The sequence below is a fragment of the Salmo salar genome, chromosome ssa02 (assembly GCF_905237065.1).
Source record: "Salmo salar chromosome ssa02, Ssal_v3.1, whole genome shotgun sequence".
NCBI lineage: Eukaryota > Metazoa > Chordata > Actinopteri > Salmoniformes > Salmonidae > Salmo > Salmo salar.
Window position 1 is genome coordinate 33,933,325 of NC_059443.1, and position 18,782 is coordinate 33,952,106.

Sequence of the window (18,782 nt, forward strand, 5' to 3'; positions counted from 1 at the left end):
ATTTGCGACCAAGCTTTAACTTCGTGACTGATGGCTTGAGATGTTGCTTCAATATATCCACATAATGTTCCTACCTCATGATGCCATCTATTTTGTGAAGTGCACCTGCCCCTCCTGCAGCAAAGCACCCCCACAACACGATGCTGCCACCCCCGTGCTTCACGGTTGGGATGGTATTCTTCGGCTTGCAAGCCTCCCCCTTTTTCCTCCAAACATAACGATGGCCATTATGGTCAAACAGTCCTATTTTTGTTTCATCAGACCAGAGGACATTTTTCCAAAAAGTACAATCTTTGTCCCCATGTGCAGTTGCAAACCGTAGTCTGGCTGTTTTATGGCGGTTTTGAAGCAGTGGCTTCTTCCTTGCTGAGCGGCCTTTCAGGTTATGTTGATATAGGACTTGTTTTACTGTGGATATAGATACTTTTGTACCCGTTTCCTCCAGCATCTTCACAAGGTCCTTTGCTGTTGTTCTGGGATTGATTTGCACATTTCACACCAAAGTACGTTCAGCTCTAGGAGACAGAACGCGTCTATGACGGCTGTGTGGTCCCATGGTGTTTACACTTGCATACTATTGTTTGTACAGATGAATGTGGTACCTTCAGGCGTTTGTAAATTGCTCCCAAGGATGAACCAGACTTGTGGAGGTCTACCATTTTTTTTCCTGAGGTCCTGGCTGATTTCTTTTGATTTTCCCATGATGTCAAGCAAAGAGGCACTGAGTTTGAAGGTAGGCCTTGAAATACATCCACCTCCAATTGACTCAAATGATGTCAATTAGCCTATCATAATCTTCTAAAGACATGACATAATTTTCTGGAATTTTCCAAGCTGTTTAAAGGCACTGTCAACTTAGTGTATGTAAACTTCTGACCCACTGGAATTGTGATACAGTGAATTATAAGTGAAATAATCTGTCTGTAAACAATTGTTGGAAAAATTACTTGTGTCATGCACGAAGTAGATGTCCTAACCGACTTGCCAAAACTATAGTTTGTTAACAAGAAACTTGTGGAGTGGCTGAAAAACGAGTTTTAATGACTCCAACCTAAGTGTATGTAAACTTCCGACTTCAACTGTACGTGAGAATGCTATTCATTGACAACAACTCAGCATTCAACACCATAGTGCCCTCAAAGCTCATCCCTAAGCTAAGGACCCTGGGACTAAACACCTCCCTCTCCAGGATTCAGTTGCACTTCCTGACGGGCTGCCCCCAGGTGGGAAGTGTAGGTAACAACACATCCGCCACGCTGATCCTCAACTCGGGGGCCCCTCAGGGGTGCGTGCTCAGTCCCCTCCAGTACTCCCTGTTCACTCATGACTGCACGTGCAGGCACGACTCCAACACCATCATTAAGTTTGCCGATGACAACAGTGGTAGGCCTGATCACAGACAACGACAAGACAGCCTATAGGGAGAAGGTCAGAGACCTGGCTGTGTGGTGCCAGGACAACAATCTCTCCCTCAACGTGATCAAGACAAAGGAGATGATTGTGGACTACAGGAAAAAGCACGCCCCCATTGTCATCGACAAGGCTGCAGTGGGGCAGGTTGAGAGCTTCAATTTCCTTGGTGTCCACATCACCAACAAACTAACATGGTCCAAGCATACCAAGACAGTCGTGAAGAGGGCACGACAAAACCTATTCCCCCTCAGGAGACTGGAAAGATTTGGCATGGGTCCTCAGATCCTCAAAAGGTTTTACAGCTGCACCATCGAGAGCATCCTGACTGGTTGCATCACTGCCTGGTATGGCAACTGCATTGATTTGATCTAATAGAGAAAAGATGTGAAAGAGAGAGCGCAACAGAGTGAGGAAGTGAATGGCAGAGAGTGTGTGTGTGTGTGCGCATGAAACTGGCATGAATGAAGGAGTCCATAAATCTCTAGAAGTCTATGAAACAAAGGAAGGTGAAGAAGAGTTCAGGGGTTAATGAGGAATGTTAGAATGCCAGGGGAGAGAGAGAGGGAGAGGATGGGGGGAAGAAATCATCCCTCAAGGGAAATATATGTATTTGGAAAAAAGGAGGGGAAAGCTCTCGACTCCACAGCATCAAGTCTGCGCACACACAAACCAGTGTTTAACTGAAGCCCTTTTAGACAAGGGAAGGCCAATAATAGAACAAGGGATATATTGTTGAGGTGTTTGTGTGTGTGTTCCAGGGAGCACGTGTTTGGATAAGTGTGCTCTCCCATTAATGAATTGCCTGTTGTCTCTTGTCTGGAGCTTGGTCTAGATTTCAGCAGTGTGTTCATGGCAGGCTAAAAGAGAGCTTCTGTGGTTCACCTGACACAACCTTTAAAAAGGACACACACACACAACTTAACTTACTGCACATACAAATACACCCACACATACACGTGCACATGCATGCACACACCCATCCAGTCACTACCATCCAAATAAAGCTGCACCAGAACGCCCAGGGTTCCCCTCCACACAGAATGAATCATATTCTACACTTATAGCTCTGTGGTCATTAGAAATGAAAGGACAGTGAATTAAAGTGTGTGTGTGTGTGTGTGTGTGGTTAGTGACTACACTGTCAATATGTTACATGTGAAGTGTTTGAGCAGCTCATGGGGGTGCTGTGATGTGTTACCTGTGACCCCTCCGAAGGTTCCATACGTCATGTTGCAGGCAGTCCTCTGGAGGTTGTGCTCATAGACCCGCTTGAGCTGGTACTGAACCCCATGCTCCACATTACCAGCAGTACCTACGGTAGAGACAGAGAGTAGAGGGAGGGAGAAAGAGAGAGAGAGACCCTCCATATTAATATTTATTGTCACATATCATTGCTATGTCCTATGGTTAAATCTGCAGCGAGAGAACTAGAAGAACGGGAGCAAACTGACATAGTATCAAAATCCAATCAAATCTTATTTGTCACATGCTTCATAAACAACAGGTGTAGACTAACATTGAAATGCTTACTCACGGGCCCTTCCCAACAAAGCAGAGAGAAAAATATAGAAAAAAAAAAAAAACACAATGAGTAACGATAATCTGGCTATATACAGTACACAGAGTACCAGTACCGAGACGATGTGCAGAGGTACGAGTTATTTGAGGTAGATATGTACATATAGGTGGGGGTAGGCAACACGATAAATAATAAACAGTAGCAGCAGCATATGTGATGAGTCAAAATAGTTAGTTCAAAGAGGGTCATGCAGATAGTCCGTGTAGCTATTTGGTTAACTATTTAGCAGCCTTATGGCTTGGGGGGTTAGAAGCTGTTCAGGGTCCTGTTGGTTCCAGACTTGGTGCATCGGTACCGTTTGCAGTGCGGTAGGTAGCAGAGAAAACAAAAAGTCTGACTTCGGTGGCTTGAGGTCTTGGATGTCAAGGAGCTTGGCCCCAGTGATGTACTGGGCCGTAAACACTACCCTTACGGTCGGATGCCAAGCAGTTGCCATACCAAGCGGTGATGCAGCCAGTCAAGATGCTCTCAATGGTGTAGCAATAGAACTTTTTGAGGACGATTTATTTCTTTCATCACATTCCCAGTTGGTCAGAAGCTTACATACTAATTGAGTGTATTTGGTAGCATTGCCTTTAAAATTGTTTAACTTGGGTCAAACGTTTCGGGTAGCCTAGAACTTTTTGAGGATCTGAGGGCCAGTGCAAAATCTTTTCAGCCTCCTGATGGGAAGAGCCGTTGTCATGCCTTCTTCACGACTGTGTTGGTGTGTCTGGACCATGTTAATTCCTGTGGACACCGAGTAAATTAATGCTCTCGACACGCTCCACTACAGTCCCATCAATGTGGAAGTGGGCGTGCTCAGCCCTCTGTGTCCGGTAGTCCAATATCAGCTCCTTTGTCTTGCTGACATTGAGGGAGAGGTTGTTGTCCTGGCAGGTCACTGACCTCTCTATAGGTGGTCTCATCTCCATCGTTGATCAGGCCTACCACCGTCGTGTCGTCAGCAAACTTAATGGGGTTGGAGTTGTGCGTGGCCATGCAGTTGTGGGTTAATGGGAGTACAGGAGGGGACTAAGCACGCACCCCTGAAGGGCCCTATGTTGAGGGTAAGCGTGGCGGATGTGTTGTTGCCTACCCTCACCACCTGGGGGGCGGCAAATCAGGAAGTCCAGGATCCAGTTGCAGAGGGAGGTGTTCAGTCCCAGGGTCCTGAGCTTAGTGATGAGCTTGGGGGGCACTATGGTGTTAAACACTAAGCTGTAGTCAATGAACAGCATTCGCACATTGGTGTTCCTGTTGTCCAGGTGGGAGAGGGCAGTGTGGAGTGCAATAGAGATTGCGTCATCTGTTGGGGCGGTATGCGAATTGGAGCGGGTCCACGGTGTCTGGGAGGATGGTGTTGACATGAGCCATGATCTTTCCAAGCGTTTCATGGTTACAGATGTGATTGCTACGGGCCATAGTCATTTAGACAGATTACCATGGCATTCTTGGGCACAGGGACTATGGTGGTCTGCTTGAAACATGTAGGTATTACACACTGGGTCAGGGAAAAGTTAGAAAGACACCCGCCATGTTCTGAGTACGCGTCCTGGTAATCCGTCTGATCCCGCGGCCTTATTTTAATTTTTTTATACTTTGTTTATTGAATTTTCAATACCAGCATTTAGAAAATAATTGCACTTGTAAGTTATTTGGTAGTAGTATAAAACAACACATCAAAGACAACAATACAGCAAAACATAGAGAGACAGACAATTATTTATTTTTTTAAATAAGGAAAAAAATATATATATTTATACAGTTGTTATGGGTCAACTAGTACAGATAATACTGTCCTTAATATAGAGATGTCGTGTATGCACATACCTGGCCTCTTACGTCACCAATATATAAATATACATCACTCTGGAACTGCAGGGAAATGTATTTGTTTAACATAAGAAAAGAAGGGAGCCCACACTGCATAGAATTTGTCTACAGACCCATTGAGTGTGTGTTTCATTTTTTCCAACTTTATGCAATTCAAAACAGATTTAATCCCAAGAGCATGAGAAGGGGCTGCAGAGGATTTCCATCTAAGTAAAATTAATCGTCTCGCTAACAAAGTGACAAAGGCAATTATATCCTTATTCATTTTGGTCAATTGTATTGTGGGTAAGGAAACCCCAAATAGTGCAATAAAAGGGTCTGGCTCGATCTGTGTGCCGCTTAATTCTGAGAGTGTGTTAAAGATGTCTTTCCAGAAACCAACAAGAGATGGGCAACACCAAAACATGTGTACATGATTAGCAGGAGACTGATTACGTCGTACACAATTAGGGTTCACATCCTTGTAAATGTTGGATAATCTTGCTTTGGTCCAGTGGGCCCTATGAATGAGTTTGCATTAAATGAGGCTGTGTCGAGCACAAATAGAAGAGCTATGTACCCTTTTCAGTGCCCCTTACCATAGTTCATCAGACATTTCCTCACCCAGTTCCTCCTCCCATGAGGATTTAATATTGTTTAATGAGATGACTTGTAGTGAGCAAATTTGACTATAGATTATTGACAAGGTGCCTTTCAGAGTAGGATGAAGGACAAGAAATGTGTCGAACTGGGTTTCACCAGGAAGGGTGGGGAATCCTGGATCTATGCTGTGGATGTAACTCCGGACTTGTAAGAACCTAAAGAAATGTCTAGGGAGACCAAATTTAGCTGAAAATTGTTCAAACGTACTAAATGTATTGTTAATATACAGAACTCTGAATATTTTAATACCAAGACTAGACCATGTTAAGAAAGCACCATCAACCATAGATGGGGAAAAAGCTGGGTTTGAGGCTACCGGAGCCAAAGAGGTTGTTTGAAACCCAAAGTGGCGCCTAAATTGATTCCAGATCTTCAATGTTGTTTTGACACATATATTTTTGGTGAAGGAGGTGTAAGGGCCTGTAACGGAGAAGTGAGTGAGGGAACACAATGATGCCGATATAGACAAGGCAGACTCCATCTCTAGCCAAATTGGGGGTGGGAATATATCTCTGCTCTGCAACCAGTAGTGAATGATCCTAAGGTTAGCGGCCCAATAATAGATTCTGAAATCCAGTAGAGCTATGCCGTCTGGTTTGGGCCTCTGCAAAAGCTGTTTTCGCATCCTGGGGGGCTTTTTGTCCCATATAAAAAGGTAGTATTAGGCCGTCGATCTTCTTGAAAAATGTATTGGGAAGAAAAATCGGAAGGCACTGATAGAGAAGAATTTAGGGAGAGAAGAATTTAGGGAGAGTATTCATTTTAATAGAATTAATTATTGCGACTAAGGAGAGTTGTAGCAAAGACCAGCGTTCCATATTCGGCCATATTCAGCGGCATCAATTCGCTTTTACTGAGATTCAGTTTATACCCTGATAAGTGACCGAAGGATGCAAAAGTGGCAAGGGCAGCAGGAACAGAGACAGAAAGGTTGGATGTGTATAATAATAAATCATCTGCATATAAAGACAGTTTGTGTTCGTATCTGACTATACCTTTGATGAGGGGGTTGGAGCAAAGTGTTATTGCAAGTGGTTCTATGGCGAGGGCAAACAGTAAGGGACTTAAAGGGCAACCCTGGCGTGTCGATCGTTGCAAAGGGAAGCAGTCTGATTGAGTGTTATTAGTCCTGACAGAGGCTTGAGGGGATGAGTACAGAAGTCTTATCCAAGCCATGAATTTGGAGCCAAAGCCAAATTTATTTAGAGTGTAAAAAAGGTATTTCTATTCCACCCGATCAAACGCTTTCGCCGCATCCAGGGATATAATGGCTTCAGAGGTGTTGACGACAGAAGGATAATATATAATATTAAATAATCGTTGAAGATTGAAGAATGAGTGTCTATTTTTAATAAATCCTTTTTGATCCGGTGAGATAATTGATGGGAGGACTGTTTCCAGACGCGTTGCCAGAAGTTTGGCTAGAATTTTATAGTCAACATTTAGCAGGCTAATTGGATGGTATGATCCACAGTCAAGAGGGTCTTTGTTTTTTTAAAGAATAAGACAAATGGTTGCCTGAGTGAGAGTCTGTGGAAGAGCACCATTTACAAATGCTTCATTGTACATTTCGATTAGAATAGGGGCTATTTTGGAGATTAACTTTTTATAAAACTCTGCCGAGTAGCCGTCAGGCCCTGAGCTTCTCCCAGATTGAAGGGATTTGACAGCATTAGACAATTCTTCAACAGTGATCGGCTGCTCTAATTTTTTAACCAAATCCCGGCTGACAGAAGGCACAGCAAGTGAGTGGAAGAAATCATCCAATTCCATTGTATCTGCTTTACATTCAGAAGTATATAGAGACTGGTAAAATCTCTTGAAGTCATCATTGATCTGCCTAGGATCTAAGGATATCCCAGATGATGTACGAATTTTAGGAATCTGAAATGATGATGATAGTTGACGTAACTTGTGAGCTAATAATTTACTGGCTTTCTCTCCTTGTTCATAGTAAGTGCTCCTAGATTTGACAAGCAGTTCAGTAACCTGGTCTGTTAATAATGTATCAAATTCTGCTTGCAGAGTTAAACGTTGGGCAATACAGCGTGTTAACATAGATAGTCTATCCCTTTTCAGTTTGTTCTCATGTGCGGTGTAGGAAATAATTTCACCTCTGATATAAGCTTTCAAAGTTTCCCAGAGAGTAGACGCAGAGATGTTCGGGGTTCTAAATGTAATCATGAAAAAGTCGATTTGACTCAAAACAAAATTGACAAAGTGTTCATTGCTGACCAGTTGAGTATTTAGCCGCCAAGGCGGTCACAGATTGTCAACATTTTGAAAGGCTACTTCCATAGTAACAGGGGCGTGGTCAGATACAACAATTGGATTATATGAACATGAAGATATGGAATGGAGGAGCCTGTCATCTACAAGGAAGTAGTCTATGCTCGTAAAAGTGTGGTGAACTGATGAGAAAAAAAAAGAGTATGCTTTTCCCGCTGGATTAAACATTCTCCAAGGGTCTGAAACTGCAAATTCAGACAAAGGTTTGGACAACTCTAGCTGAGGTTGATAAGGTGGTAGGTTTAGTGGAGGATCAATCCAAATGTGGGTCTAACCAACAGTTAAAGTCACCACCTAATATCAACATATGGGAAGACATATCTGGGAGTGTAGAGAAAAACGATTTGAAAAAGAAATCACCATTGTCCCAATTAGGAGCATAAATATTAACAAGAAGTACCTTTGTATTGAGCAACCTACCACTGACAATTATGTATCTACCATGGGGATCTGCGATCACATTAGAACATGTAAAAGGTACCGATCTGTGAAGTAATATAGCCACCCATCTTGCCTTACTCTGAAATGAGGAATGGAACACCTGACCCACCCATCTGCACCTAAGACTTGAGTGTTGTGATATCTTTCTCCAAGAAACTCATCTGAAGGTGATGTGAGCTTTCAATTGATGAAGGTGGTGTAGCACCTTACTACGTTTAACTGGGTTATTTATGCCCCTGCAGTTCCAAGTGAGAAAATTAAAGCCATTCCCTCCGGCAGGATGGGCTACACTAGGCTAAGTCATGTCTTAAGAGACAGAGGACATGTAAAGGACAATGTAAACTGAAGATCTTAGTTGAACCTAAAAGCGCAAATTTAAAAAACAAAGACAAGAGACGAGGCACAAAAGACATAAAAACTATATACAAATAGAGGGAAAAACCCCTTCCCTCACACCCTCCCTTGCCGAAGCATCTCCCCAACTGAGATGCAAGCAAAACCCTTAATACAAAAAAGGTTTAGAGCAAAGCATAATAACTCTTACTCTGTGCTACCTGAGATTTGTGACCATTTAACTAGAGAAAGCCAAACATACATAGATTAGTCCCCAGCAGAGTCTGAGGAAAACTAACCTCGGTTAAGAGAGGTTTAACAGCAATACAGATGGTAAAACTACGACTGAACCATGAAAACAGACAGATTTTGGCATTAGAAGCGGCAACCATTTTTTTAAAAAGAGAATGACATTCAAATGTCGATGAACCTAGCAAAATTGGCTTCGCTAGCAAACCATTTGGCCTGCTAACTGGCATGCTAACCAACCATTTGTTCCACAACATGCGGTACAACAGCCGCTTTCACGTTCTTGTGGATGAAATCTGTCGCTAAAGCCGGGTCCTCGAATCTGTGCGTGGAGCTGTCCGGTAAAGTCAGTCTCAGAACCGCAGGGTAGATGAGGCCGAACTTCACGCCCAGGCAGGCGCGTAGCTGGCGCTTCACAGCTCCAAAGATAGCCCGCTTCTTAGCCACAGCTGTGGTGTAGTCCGCAAATATCAAGACTCTTTTACCCTTAGAGGAGAGGGGATGCTTCTCCCGATCTCCTCAGTATGTCATTGCGGACGTGAAAGAAATGCACCCTGATGACAAATGGTCGCGGGGGTTCTCCATCCCGGGGTCGGCTACGCAGAGTGCGGTGGGCCTGGTCTAGCAGTGGCTTCTCCTCCAAACCGAGCAGCTCCTGAAGCAGCTGGGCCATGAACTCTGTGGGTCTTGGGCCCTCCACTCCCTCCGGAATTCCCAGTAGACGAATGTTGTTCCTCCGCATTCTACTTTCCATATCTTCGCATCTATTGTCGAGGTATGCCACCTTAGTTATCAATGAGCCAACGTTAGCCTCTAGCTCACTAATGCGAGTGCTGTGGTCTGTAGCACCTCGTTCCAAATCCGATAAGGCCACTCCGTGTGCGTCGAGCTTATTCTGTATACTCTCGATATATTTTTTAAGCTCGTCTTTGACCATTGATATCTCTGACCTGAGATTGGTAGAGAGTCAAGTTTGCCGAAAATATCGGTTTTGAGGGTGCCTATCAGGGATTGTAGCATCTCCACAGTCAGTGTTTCCGTGGGGCCGGCATTAGCAGCGGCCGGTGGCGGGGGTGAATCAGGAGAGGGCGCGGGCTTGCAGCGGCCTGCTCTTGCAGACTCCGTTTTTGACCAGGTAGACGACATTACAAACTTACATTTCTCAAACCTGATCTGAATTGTTTATGGGTCTCCTCAGACGCCTGGCCAAACAGAAATATATACAATTTTGCAAGGCTAAATATATAAATTTGGTCACTAACTCAGGAGCGATAGGGAAACGCGTTCTACATCCTTGGCTTCCAACAGCGCCCCCATCCCGCGGCCTTATGGTAACCTGTTTAACGGTCCTACAGAGTGCCAGATCACACAGATGTCCTGAACTGCTGCTGATCTTATGCATGGTTCAGTGTTGCTTGCCTCGAAGCGAGCATAGAAGGCATTTAGCTTCTCTGGTAGGCTTGTGCCACTGGGCAGCTCGTGGCTGGGTTTCCCTTTGTAATCCGTGATAGTTTGCGAGCCCTGCCACATCCGACGAGCGTCACAGCCGGCGTAGTAGGATTCGATCTTAGTCCTGTATTGACGCATTGCTTGTTTGATGGCTCATTTGATGGCTTGTCAGAGGTCGTAGCGGGATTTCTTATAAGTGTCCGGATTAGTGTCCCGCTCCTTGAAAGTGGCAGCCTTGGCTAACCCATTACTTTTGGTTGGGATATGTACTGATATGTATAAAGTCACTGTGGGGACGATGTGCTAAATGCGCTAAACACCTTAATGTTATCAGATGAATCCCGGAACATATTCTAGTCTGTAGTAGTCCACTAAATCAATGTGGTGTGGCATGCATATTACAGCCAATGTTGAAATGTGTGGTATTACCTGAGACGGAGTACACAGACAGTTTTCTGGGGTGCAGCACAGCCAGATGAAGCAGATCTGAACACCTGCAGAGAAGATCATTCAAATCACTGCGAAGAACAGACGTCCAAAATCGCCAATGAAAACATACAGGACAATACTGACATAAGAGTAGATCAGTATAGATATAATTAAGTACAGTTGAAGTCGGAAGTTTACATACACCTTAGCCAAATACATTTAAACGTAGTTTTCACAATTCCTGACATTTAATCCTTGTAAAAATTCCCTGTCTTAAGTCAGTTAGGATCACCACTTTATTTTAATAATGTGAAATGTCAGAGTAATAGTAGAGAAATGTCACGTCCTGACCAGTAGAGGGTGTAGTTGGGTCAGGACGTGGCAGAAGGGAGTGTGTTTTTTATTGTTTCATTGATTTTGGCCGTGTGACTTCCAATCAAGCACAGCTGTAGAGGGTTGTGGTTGATTGGGAGTCACACATAAGGAGCATGTTTTTCCTTTGGGTTTTGTGGGTAATTGTTTCTTGTTTAGTGTGTTTGCACCTGACAGGACTGTTGGCTGTCAGTTTCCTTGTTTTGTTTGTTATAGTGTTCTTTCTAATTAAATTGAAAGATGAATACTAACTCCGCTGCATTTTGGTCCATTCCTGAAGACAGCCCTTACAAGAGAATGATTTATTTAAGATGTTATATCTTTCATCACATTCCCAGTGGGTCAGAAGCTTACATACACTCGATTAGTATTTGGTAGCATTGCCTTTAAAATTGTTTAACTTGGGTCAAACATTTCAGGTAGCCTTCCACAAGCTTCCCACAATAAGTTGGGGAAATTGACCCATTCCTCCTGACAGAGCCAGTGTAACTGGGTCAGGTTTGTAGGCCTCCTTGCTCACATGCACTTTTTCAGTTCTGCCCACAAATTTGCTATGGGATTGAGGTCAGAGCTTTGTGATGGCCACTCCAATACCTTGACTTTGTTAAGCCATTTTGCCACAACTTTGGAAGTATGCTTGGGGTCATTGTCCATTTGGAAGACCCATTTGCAACCAAGCTTTAACTTCTTGACTGATGTCTTGAGATGTTGCTTCAATATATCCACATAATTGTCCTCCCTCATGATGCCATCTATTTTGTGAAGTGCACCAGCCCCTCCTGCAGCAAAGCACCCCCACAACATGATGCTGCCATCCCCGTGCTTCACGGTTGGGATGGTGTTCTTCGGCTTGCAAGCCTGACCCTTTTCCTCCAAACATAAACATGGTCATTATGGCCAACCAGTTCTATTTTTGTTTCATCAGACCAGAGGACATTTCTCCAAAAAGTATGATCTTTGTGCACTTTTCGCACCAAAGTACGTTCATCTCTAGGAGACAGAACGCGTCTCTTTCCTGAGCGGTATGACGGCTGCATGGTCCCATGGTGTTTATACTTGCGTACTATTGTTTGTACAGATGAACGTGGTACCTTCAGGCGTTTGGAAATTGCTCCCAAGGATGAACCAGACTTTTGGAGGTCTACAATTATAGACCTTGGCTGATTTCTTTTGATTTTTCCCATGATGTCAAGCAAAGAGGCACTGAGTTTGAAGGTAGGCCTTGAAATACATCCACAGGTACACCTCCAATTGACTCAAATTATGTCAATTAGCCTATCAGAAGCTTCTAAAGCCATGACATCATTTTCTGGAATTTTCCAAGCTGTTTAAAGGCACTGTCAACTTAGTGTATGTAGACCTCTAACCCACTGGAATTGTGATATAGTGAAATAGTCTGTAAACAATTGTTGGAAAAATGACTTGTGTCATGCACAAAGTAGATGTCCTAACCGACTTGCCAAAACTAGTTTGTTAACAAGAAATTTGTAGAGCGGTTGAAAAACGAGTTTTAATGACTCCAACCTAAGTTTATGTAAACTTCCGACTTCAACTGTATATCCTAATGGAAAAGGTTAGGATTGGGTGTAGTCAACTCTGGCCCTAAATGTGTATTCTGGGGGCAACTGCTACTTCAAGCACAAGTTGCGAACAGATAAATATAATACAATATACATAGGAAAAAGTGACAAATCTGTTTGATGTAAAATCTATGGTTTGCACATGTGTTCTACAGCTTTGTGGAGGAACACGTCTGTCGACAACCCTGCTGTAATGTTTACGGAGGAAAAACAACTAAAAATGAAGCCAGGTGATTTCTTCTTTACTCAAAACCACAGTGCCCACTGTCAATGAGAAAACATTTCACCATCTCCCACCCCACTGCTCTAGAGACAAAATTTACAATGTGTTTCTCTGTTTAGGGAACACTCAATGGTCATTAAAAATGCTAACCAAAACCAGCTTCCCCAAAACATACACTAACATAAGATGCAAACAAACAGATGAAAGAATCCTTTGACTCATACATCCCTTTTGTGGGAAAAACATTTGGAGAAACGCCTGGCTTTTCCTGGAAGCCTGTCTCTCCACGAGGTCCATGTGCACCCAGGAATGGACCACCTTTATGACATATCCCAACATTCCCGTCTTCCCTCATCATTCCTTTCCTCCCTTTCTCCTCCTATCCCCCTCTTTCTTTAACACTTTTGGCCATGGGGAGAGCAGAGGGGGCAATGGCGGTTTCAGTCTAGCGGTTGACATTTTTTGTTCAAAATATTTGAGTGTTTACTCAACCTGTATTTAGCAAGTTAAAGTCCTTGAGAACAAATTTCCTTTAACAACATTTGAAATGGGACCCTGGGGTGTCTCCAGCTATGTGCTGGTAACTTGGTGGTTAGCTTAAAGTAGTGGAACCAGCCAAATTTGAGACGAGGTGGTTGATTTGGTATGATAAATCACATGGAGAGAGCCGAACTCATGACATGGTGGTCAGGATTTATTGGAAGCAGATTAAGACAAGAACAAAGTTAAAGTCAATGCCATAGGTTCATGAACTCCATTGATGTCTACTCAGTGGATAACCAAACACCCTGACAGCAACTACCTCTTGACTTTGTGGTACAGGGTATTTCACAGCCTGACAGTATGACTATGGTCAGGAGTTCACAACAGGGTCAGCAAGGTCATGTGATCAGGAAAAACCCTTGGCCCTACTTATGACTGAATTATGTACATGAAGCTAATGTGTGTTTAGGACTGGATGGGTAGCTACAGGAAAAGCCATTGTCTCCCAACACGTGACATCATCATTCCTGTGAAACTCCAGTCCTTCGGTGCAGTGATGTAGGACAATGAGGGTAGAGAATTCCATTCGTGAGGTGGTACTTTAAGATTGTAAGTAGGGCTATGTTGAGTTAAAGCCATAATTGCCCATTTTACCTGCAATTCCAGGCCACACTTTTGAGTGCCAGAATACCAGAGAAGGGGGAGGAGAAAATGAATTACTAATACAATGACTGAGTGACCTTTACTTAACTAGGCAAGTCGGTTAAGAACAAATTCTCATTTACAATGATGGCCTAGACCGGCCAAACCCGGATGACGTTGGGCCAATTGTGCGCCGTCCTATGCGACTCCCAATCACGACCAGTTGTGATACCAACTGGATTGCTTACAGTCAGTGATAGCATCATAAGCATACATCCCAGAGCAGTAGGTGCGTGTCGCATACCACTTGAGCAGGAGGTGCGTGTCGCATACCACTTGAGCAGGAGGTGCGTGTCGCATACCACTTGAGCAGGAGGTGCGTGTCGCATACCACTTGAGCAGGAGGTGCGTGTAGCATACCATTTGAGCAGGAGGTGCGTGTAGCATACTATTTGAGCAGGAGGTGCGTGTAGCATACTATTTGAGCAGGAGGTGCGTGTAGCATACTATTTGAGCAGGAGGTGCGTGTAGCATACTATTTGAGCAGGAGGTGCGTGTAGCATACTATTTGAGCAGGAGGTGCGTGTAGCATACTATTTGAGCAGGAGGTGCGTGTAGCATACTATTTGAGCAGGAGGTGCGTGTAGCATACTATTTGAGCAGTAGGTGCGTGTAGCATACTATTTGAGCAGTAGGTGCGTGTAGCATACTATTTGAGCAGTAGGTGGGTGTAGCATACTATTTGAGCAGTAGGTGGGTGTAGCTTACTATTTGAGCAGTAGGTGGGTGTAGCATACTATTTGAGCAGTAGGTGGGTGTAGCATACTATTTGAGCAGTAGGTGCGTGTAGCATACTATTTGAGCAGCAGGTGCGTGTAGCATACTATTTGAGCAGCAGGTGCGTGTAGCATACTATTTGAGCAGTAGGTGCGTGTAGCATACTATTTGAGCAGTAGGTGCGTGTAGCAAACTATTTGAGCAGCAGGTGCGTGTAGCATACTATTTGAGCAGCAGGTGCGTGTAGCATACTATTTGAGCAGTAGGTGCGTGTAGCATACTATTTGAGCAGTAGGTGCGTGTAGCATACTATTTGAGCAGTAGGTGCGTGTAGCATACTATTTGAGCAGTAGGTGCGTGTAGCATACTATTTGAGCAGTAGGTGCGTGTAGCTTTCCTATTTGAGCAGTAGGTGCGTGTAGCATACTATTTGAGCAGTAGGTGCGTGTAGCTTACTATTTGAGCAGTAGGTGCGTGTAGCTTACTATTTGAGCAGTAGGTGGGTGTAGCATACTATTTGAGCAGTAGGTGGGTGTAGCATACTATTTGAGCAGTAGGTGCGTGTAGCATACTATTTGAGCAGTAGGTGGGTGTAGCATACTATTTGAGCAGTAGGTGGGTGTAGCATACTATTTGAGCAGTAGGTGGAGGTAGCATACTATTTGAGCAGTAGGTGCGTGTAGCATACTATTTGAGCAGTAGGTGGGTGTAGCATACTATTTGAGCAGTAGGTGCGTGTAGCATACTATTTGAGCAGTAGGTGGGTGTAGCATACTATTTGAGCAGTAGGTGCGTGTGCCCTGGTACTTACGAGACAAACTTGCCCACTTCAACCTGGATGACGGGGTCTCTGAGCTGCACCTCCAGTAGCTGGCTGTGGGCCGGGCTGGGCTCTCCAGGCTTGGCAGGGTGGGGGGAGAAGACCCGCAGCATGCCCATGTAGCTGCCCACCACGATCTTATCTACAGGAGAGAGGACATAATCATTGCATACTTACTCAGCTTAGACGTTGTGGTATGGTCTCATATTGCTCCCTTCGTTGTACACTGAGTGTACAAATCATTAAGAACACCTGCTCTTCCATGACAGACTGACCAGGTGAATCCAGGTGAACGCTATGATCCTTTTTAATGTCACTTGTTAAATCCACTTCAATCAGTGTAGATGAAGGGGAGGAGACAGGTTAAAGAAGGATTTTTATGCCTTGAGACAATTGAGACATGAATTGTGTATGTGCCATTCAGAGGGTGAATAGGCAAGACAAATGATTTAAGTGCCTTTGAACAGGGTATGGTGTAAGGTGCCAGGCACACCGGTTTGTGTCAAGAACTGCAATACCTCTGGGTTCACACTCAATAGTTTCCTGTGTGTATCAAGAATGGTCCACCACCCAAAGGAACACCAGTCAACTTGACACAACTGTGGGAAGCATTGGAATCAACATGGGCCAGCATCCCAGTGGAACGCTTTCGACACCTTGTAGAGTCCATGCTCCAATGAATTGAGGCTGTTCTGAGGGCAAAGGGGGGTGCAAATCAATATTAGGAAGGTGTTCCTAATGTTTTGTACACTCAGTGTATGTGCTATGTATCGAGAGGGCAAATGGTATGTTTTAAACATGGTAATAAAGATCCAGAAAATCAAATCAATCAGCCAGTAAGTCAATCAGACAATGAACAAATCAGATTTGTGCATGTAAATAAGACTATGGTACCAGGGGCACTTTCACTCTCATTGTTTGTTTTGTGGTCCATTAGTGAACAGTGTCTCTTGACTGCACTCTGCACTACGACACACCACGACCCCACACCTTCTTACCATGTCCGCTGCCGCTGTTGTCCACATCTCCGACACACAGGCATCCCTGGTCAAACTCCTCCCCCTCGCCCAGCACCGTGGCCCACCAATCACGCGCCTTGAACAGAGACATGCTACTGCAGAGGAGACAGACAGACACACACAGAGAAAGACAGAGACAGACAGAGGGTCATATCGCCGCTCTGCTGGACACCATAAACATAACACTACTTGTCAGTCTTCCACACGTGACCAGCAGTCTGACTGACCCTCATCAATGCATTTCTTCATCTCCTCCATTTAAAAATAATGGACAGGTGAAAGCAATGCGGGTAATACGTGCCATTTGTCTATCCCACTTGGAACCAAATGGAAGGATGAAACAGTTGGAAGGGTTGGCATTCATGTATTCCACCTAGGTTCTTATATGGCATGATCTGTCTAATCCTACTTTAACTCACTAAGCCTAATGGGTGCCAGCCTCAGATGTGCAGTGCTTTATCAAACTTGTGTGTGTGTGTGGTGTTTGTGTCTGGTAATTCACTGATCATCTGCTTTTATTGCAGAGGATTAGCGCCTACCTCTTACAGTTGGCCCATATCGGCTACATGCTGATGTTTCTTTGACTCCAGGACCCAGAGGGAGGTTTGGACAGTGGTCTGTGTGTGACACTAACGGTAAGACTGTTACACTAGCCAATGATAGCTGAGTCACATGACCAGGGATTGTATCAGGGCGTGGGACAAGCAGCTTTCCTAATTGTCAACTGCTGAGCAGGTGGAATGGACAGCTAATCCATAGAGAGAATCCCTTCTTCCCCCTCCCTCTACACCAAGACCATATATAACCATTAAAATGATAGCCCTATTATTTCGATTTTGAAAGATTACACAAGTGGAATATTCTGCCTATAGTTTGTAGCCTTATACCACCTGCCTACTTGACTATCATGGCCAAGACCTTTCAGCAGCCCCTTTTCATCTACTTGACAGACAGCAAAGCACATCCAACATTCGGCAATCAACCACATAATTCAACATTATCCAGGTGTGCCATGCATATCAAGCAGAGCTCCAATTACATTTCATTAGAGGTACATAGAATTATTTCCACATAACCGTAACGTTATCTAGCTAGCAACAACATGCATAATCTGTTGATAAAACTAGCTAACTAGTAAGGGTTGCGGGCAAGCATTGTCCATGTGTTTAACTATTGTTATGAACAGAACAAAAACAAACTGGACGACATGCACGATTCTCTATAGGTAACAAGCAAGGTGTAGTAAGCTAGCCAGCCAGGAAAGACCTCGAACTAAGTTAACGTTAGCTGGCTAATTAGCGCTGGCTGTGCCTGCGACTGGCTTGGAGGCTAACAAGCGTTTAGTTTCAACATTCCAGCGACATTCCCAAATTCTAAACGTGCCTCTCTTACCTCTAACAAGACGAGCCTGTCTGAACGTCTGGGGTTCACAGTTCAGATAAAAATCTAATTTTGCGTGTGCCTCATCAATTTGCTTGAAGCCATCTCCCTGTTGTCATAGCAGTGACTAACGATAGACTCGACTACTTGCGCATGATCAGAAACGCACAAACTCAGATTTCTGGGAAACTGAGTTTTTAATCCGCACAGACGTTCTTGTCTCGTGCACCAGACTACAGACGTTCAGGTAAACAGAGATACAATTATCTAATCACGGGATTGCACATTAAATGTCACTCAAATTTTGTAATAACCGTTAATTGCTTATATATATATATATATATAGATATACACATATACACACACGTTTGAGGCATATTTCTTATTTCTGTGTTTTTCTTTCTAGTATTACATTATTGGGTATTGAGTTTGCAAGAAAGGCATTTCACTGTACTAATGTGAGGATAATATTGCAATTTAATGGCACTTCCAATCTTATTCCAAGGTCTTTGGAATGAAAGCTGTATTATAACCATAGATTTGCATCCAATTGCGCAATAATCTGTTGCCTTGTGCATCTTGGAACTCAGTGATTTCTTGTAGATCACTAATGTTTTACACGTTAGTGTTTATTACACTGTTATTACAATAACTTGTCAGTCATTCAGTTTCGTACTTTTAGTAAAAGTTGGGCTCGTCCGGGATTTGAACCCGGGACCTCTCGCACCCTAAGCGAGAATCATACCCCTAGACCAACGAGCCAGATGAATATAACAGAAACCAGTCCAGCAGAAGTATGCCACGTATGTATGGATTTTACAGACGCGTCTTTTATAACTAACTACAG

The 18,782-nt window shown here is 43.9% G+C and overlaps 1 protein-coding gene and 1 non-coding gene across 4 annotated transcripts in view; both read right to left on the minus strand.

Moving 5' to 3' along the window:
* Positions 1-18,095, minus strand: part of LOC106581206 (protein PTHB1) — a 200,779-nt gene extending 182,684 nt beyond the window's left edge. For 2 of the 3 annotated variants that reach the window (XM_045702702.1, XM_014163124.2), the window contains exons 1-5: positions 17,948-18,095; positions 16,535-16,650; positions 15,528-15,678; positions 10,640-10,704; positions 2,612-2,725 (exon numbers count right to left, since the gene is read on the minus strand). In XM_045702702.1, the coding sequence (XP_045558658.1) occupies positions 2,612-2,725; positions 10,640-10,704; positions 15,528-15,678; positions 16,535-16,646 (442 nt within the window). In that variant the 5' untranslated portion in view covers positions 16,647-16,650; positions 17,948-18,095. Of the gene's footprint in view, positions 1-2,611; positions 2,726-10,639; positions 10,705-15,527; positions 15,679-16,534; positions 16,651-17,094; positions 17,185-17,947 lie in introns of all 3 variants that reach the window. The other variant, XM_014163115.2, reaches the window with a different exon arrangement.
* A 530-nt stretch (positions 18,096-18,625) lies between these two features.
* On the minus strand, positions 18,626-18,697 carry trnap-agg (transfer RNA proline (anticodon AGG)). The gene has a single exon. It is a non-coding gene; the product is annotated as a tRNA-Pro (tRNA).
* Positions 18,698-18,782: the final 85 nt, after the last annotated feature.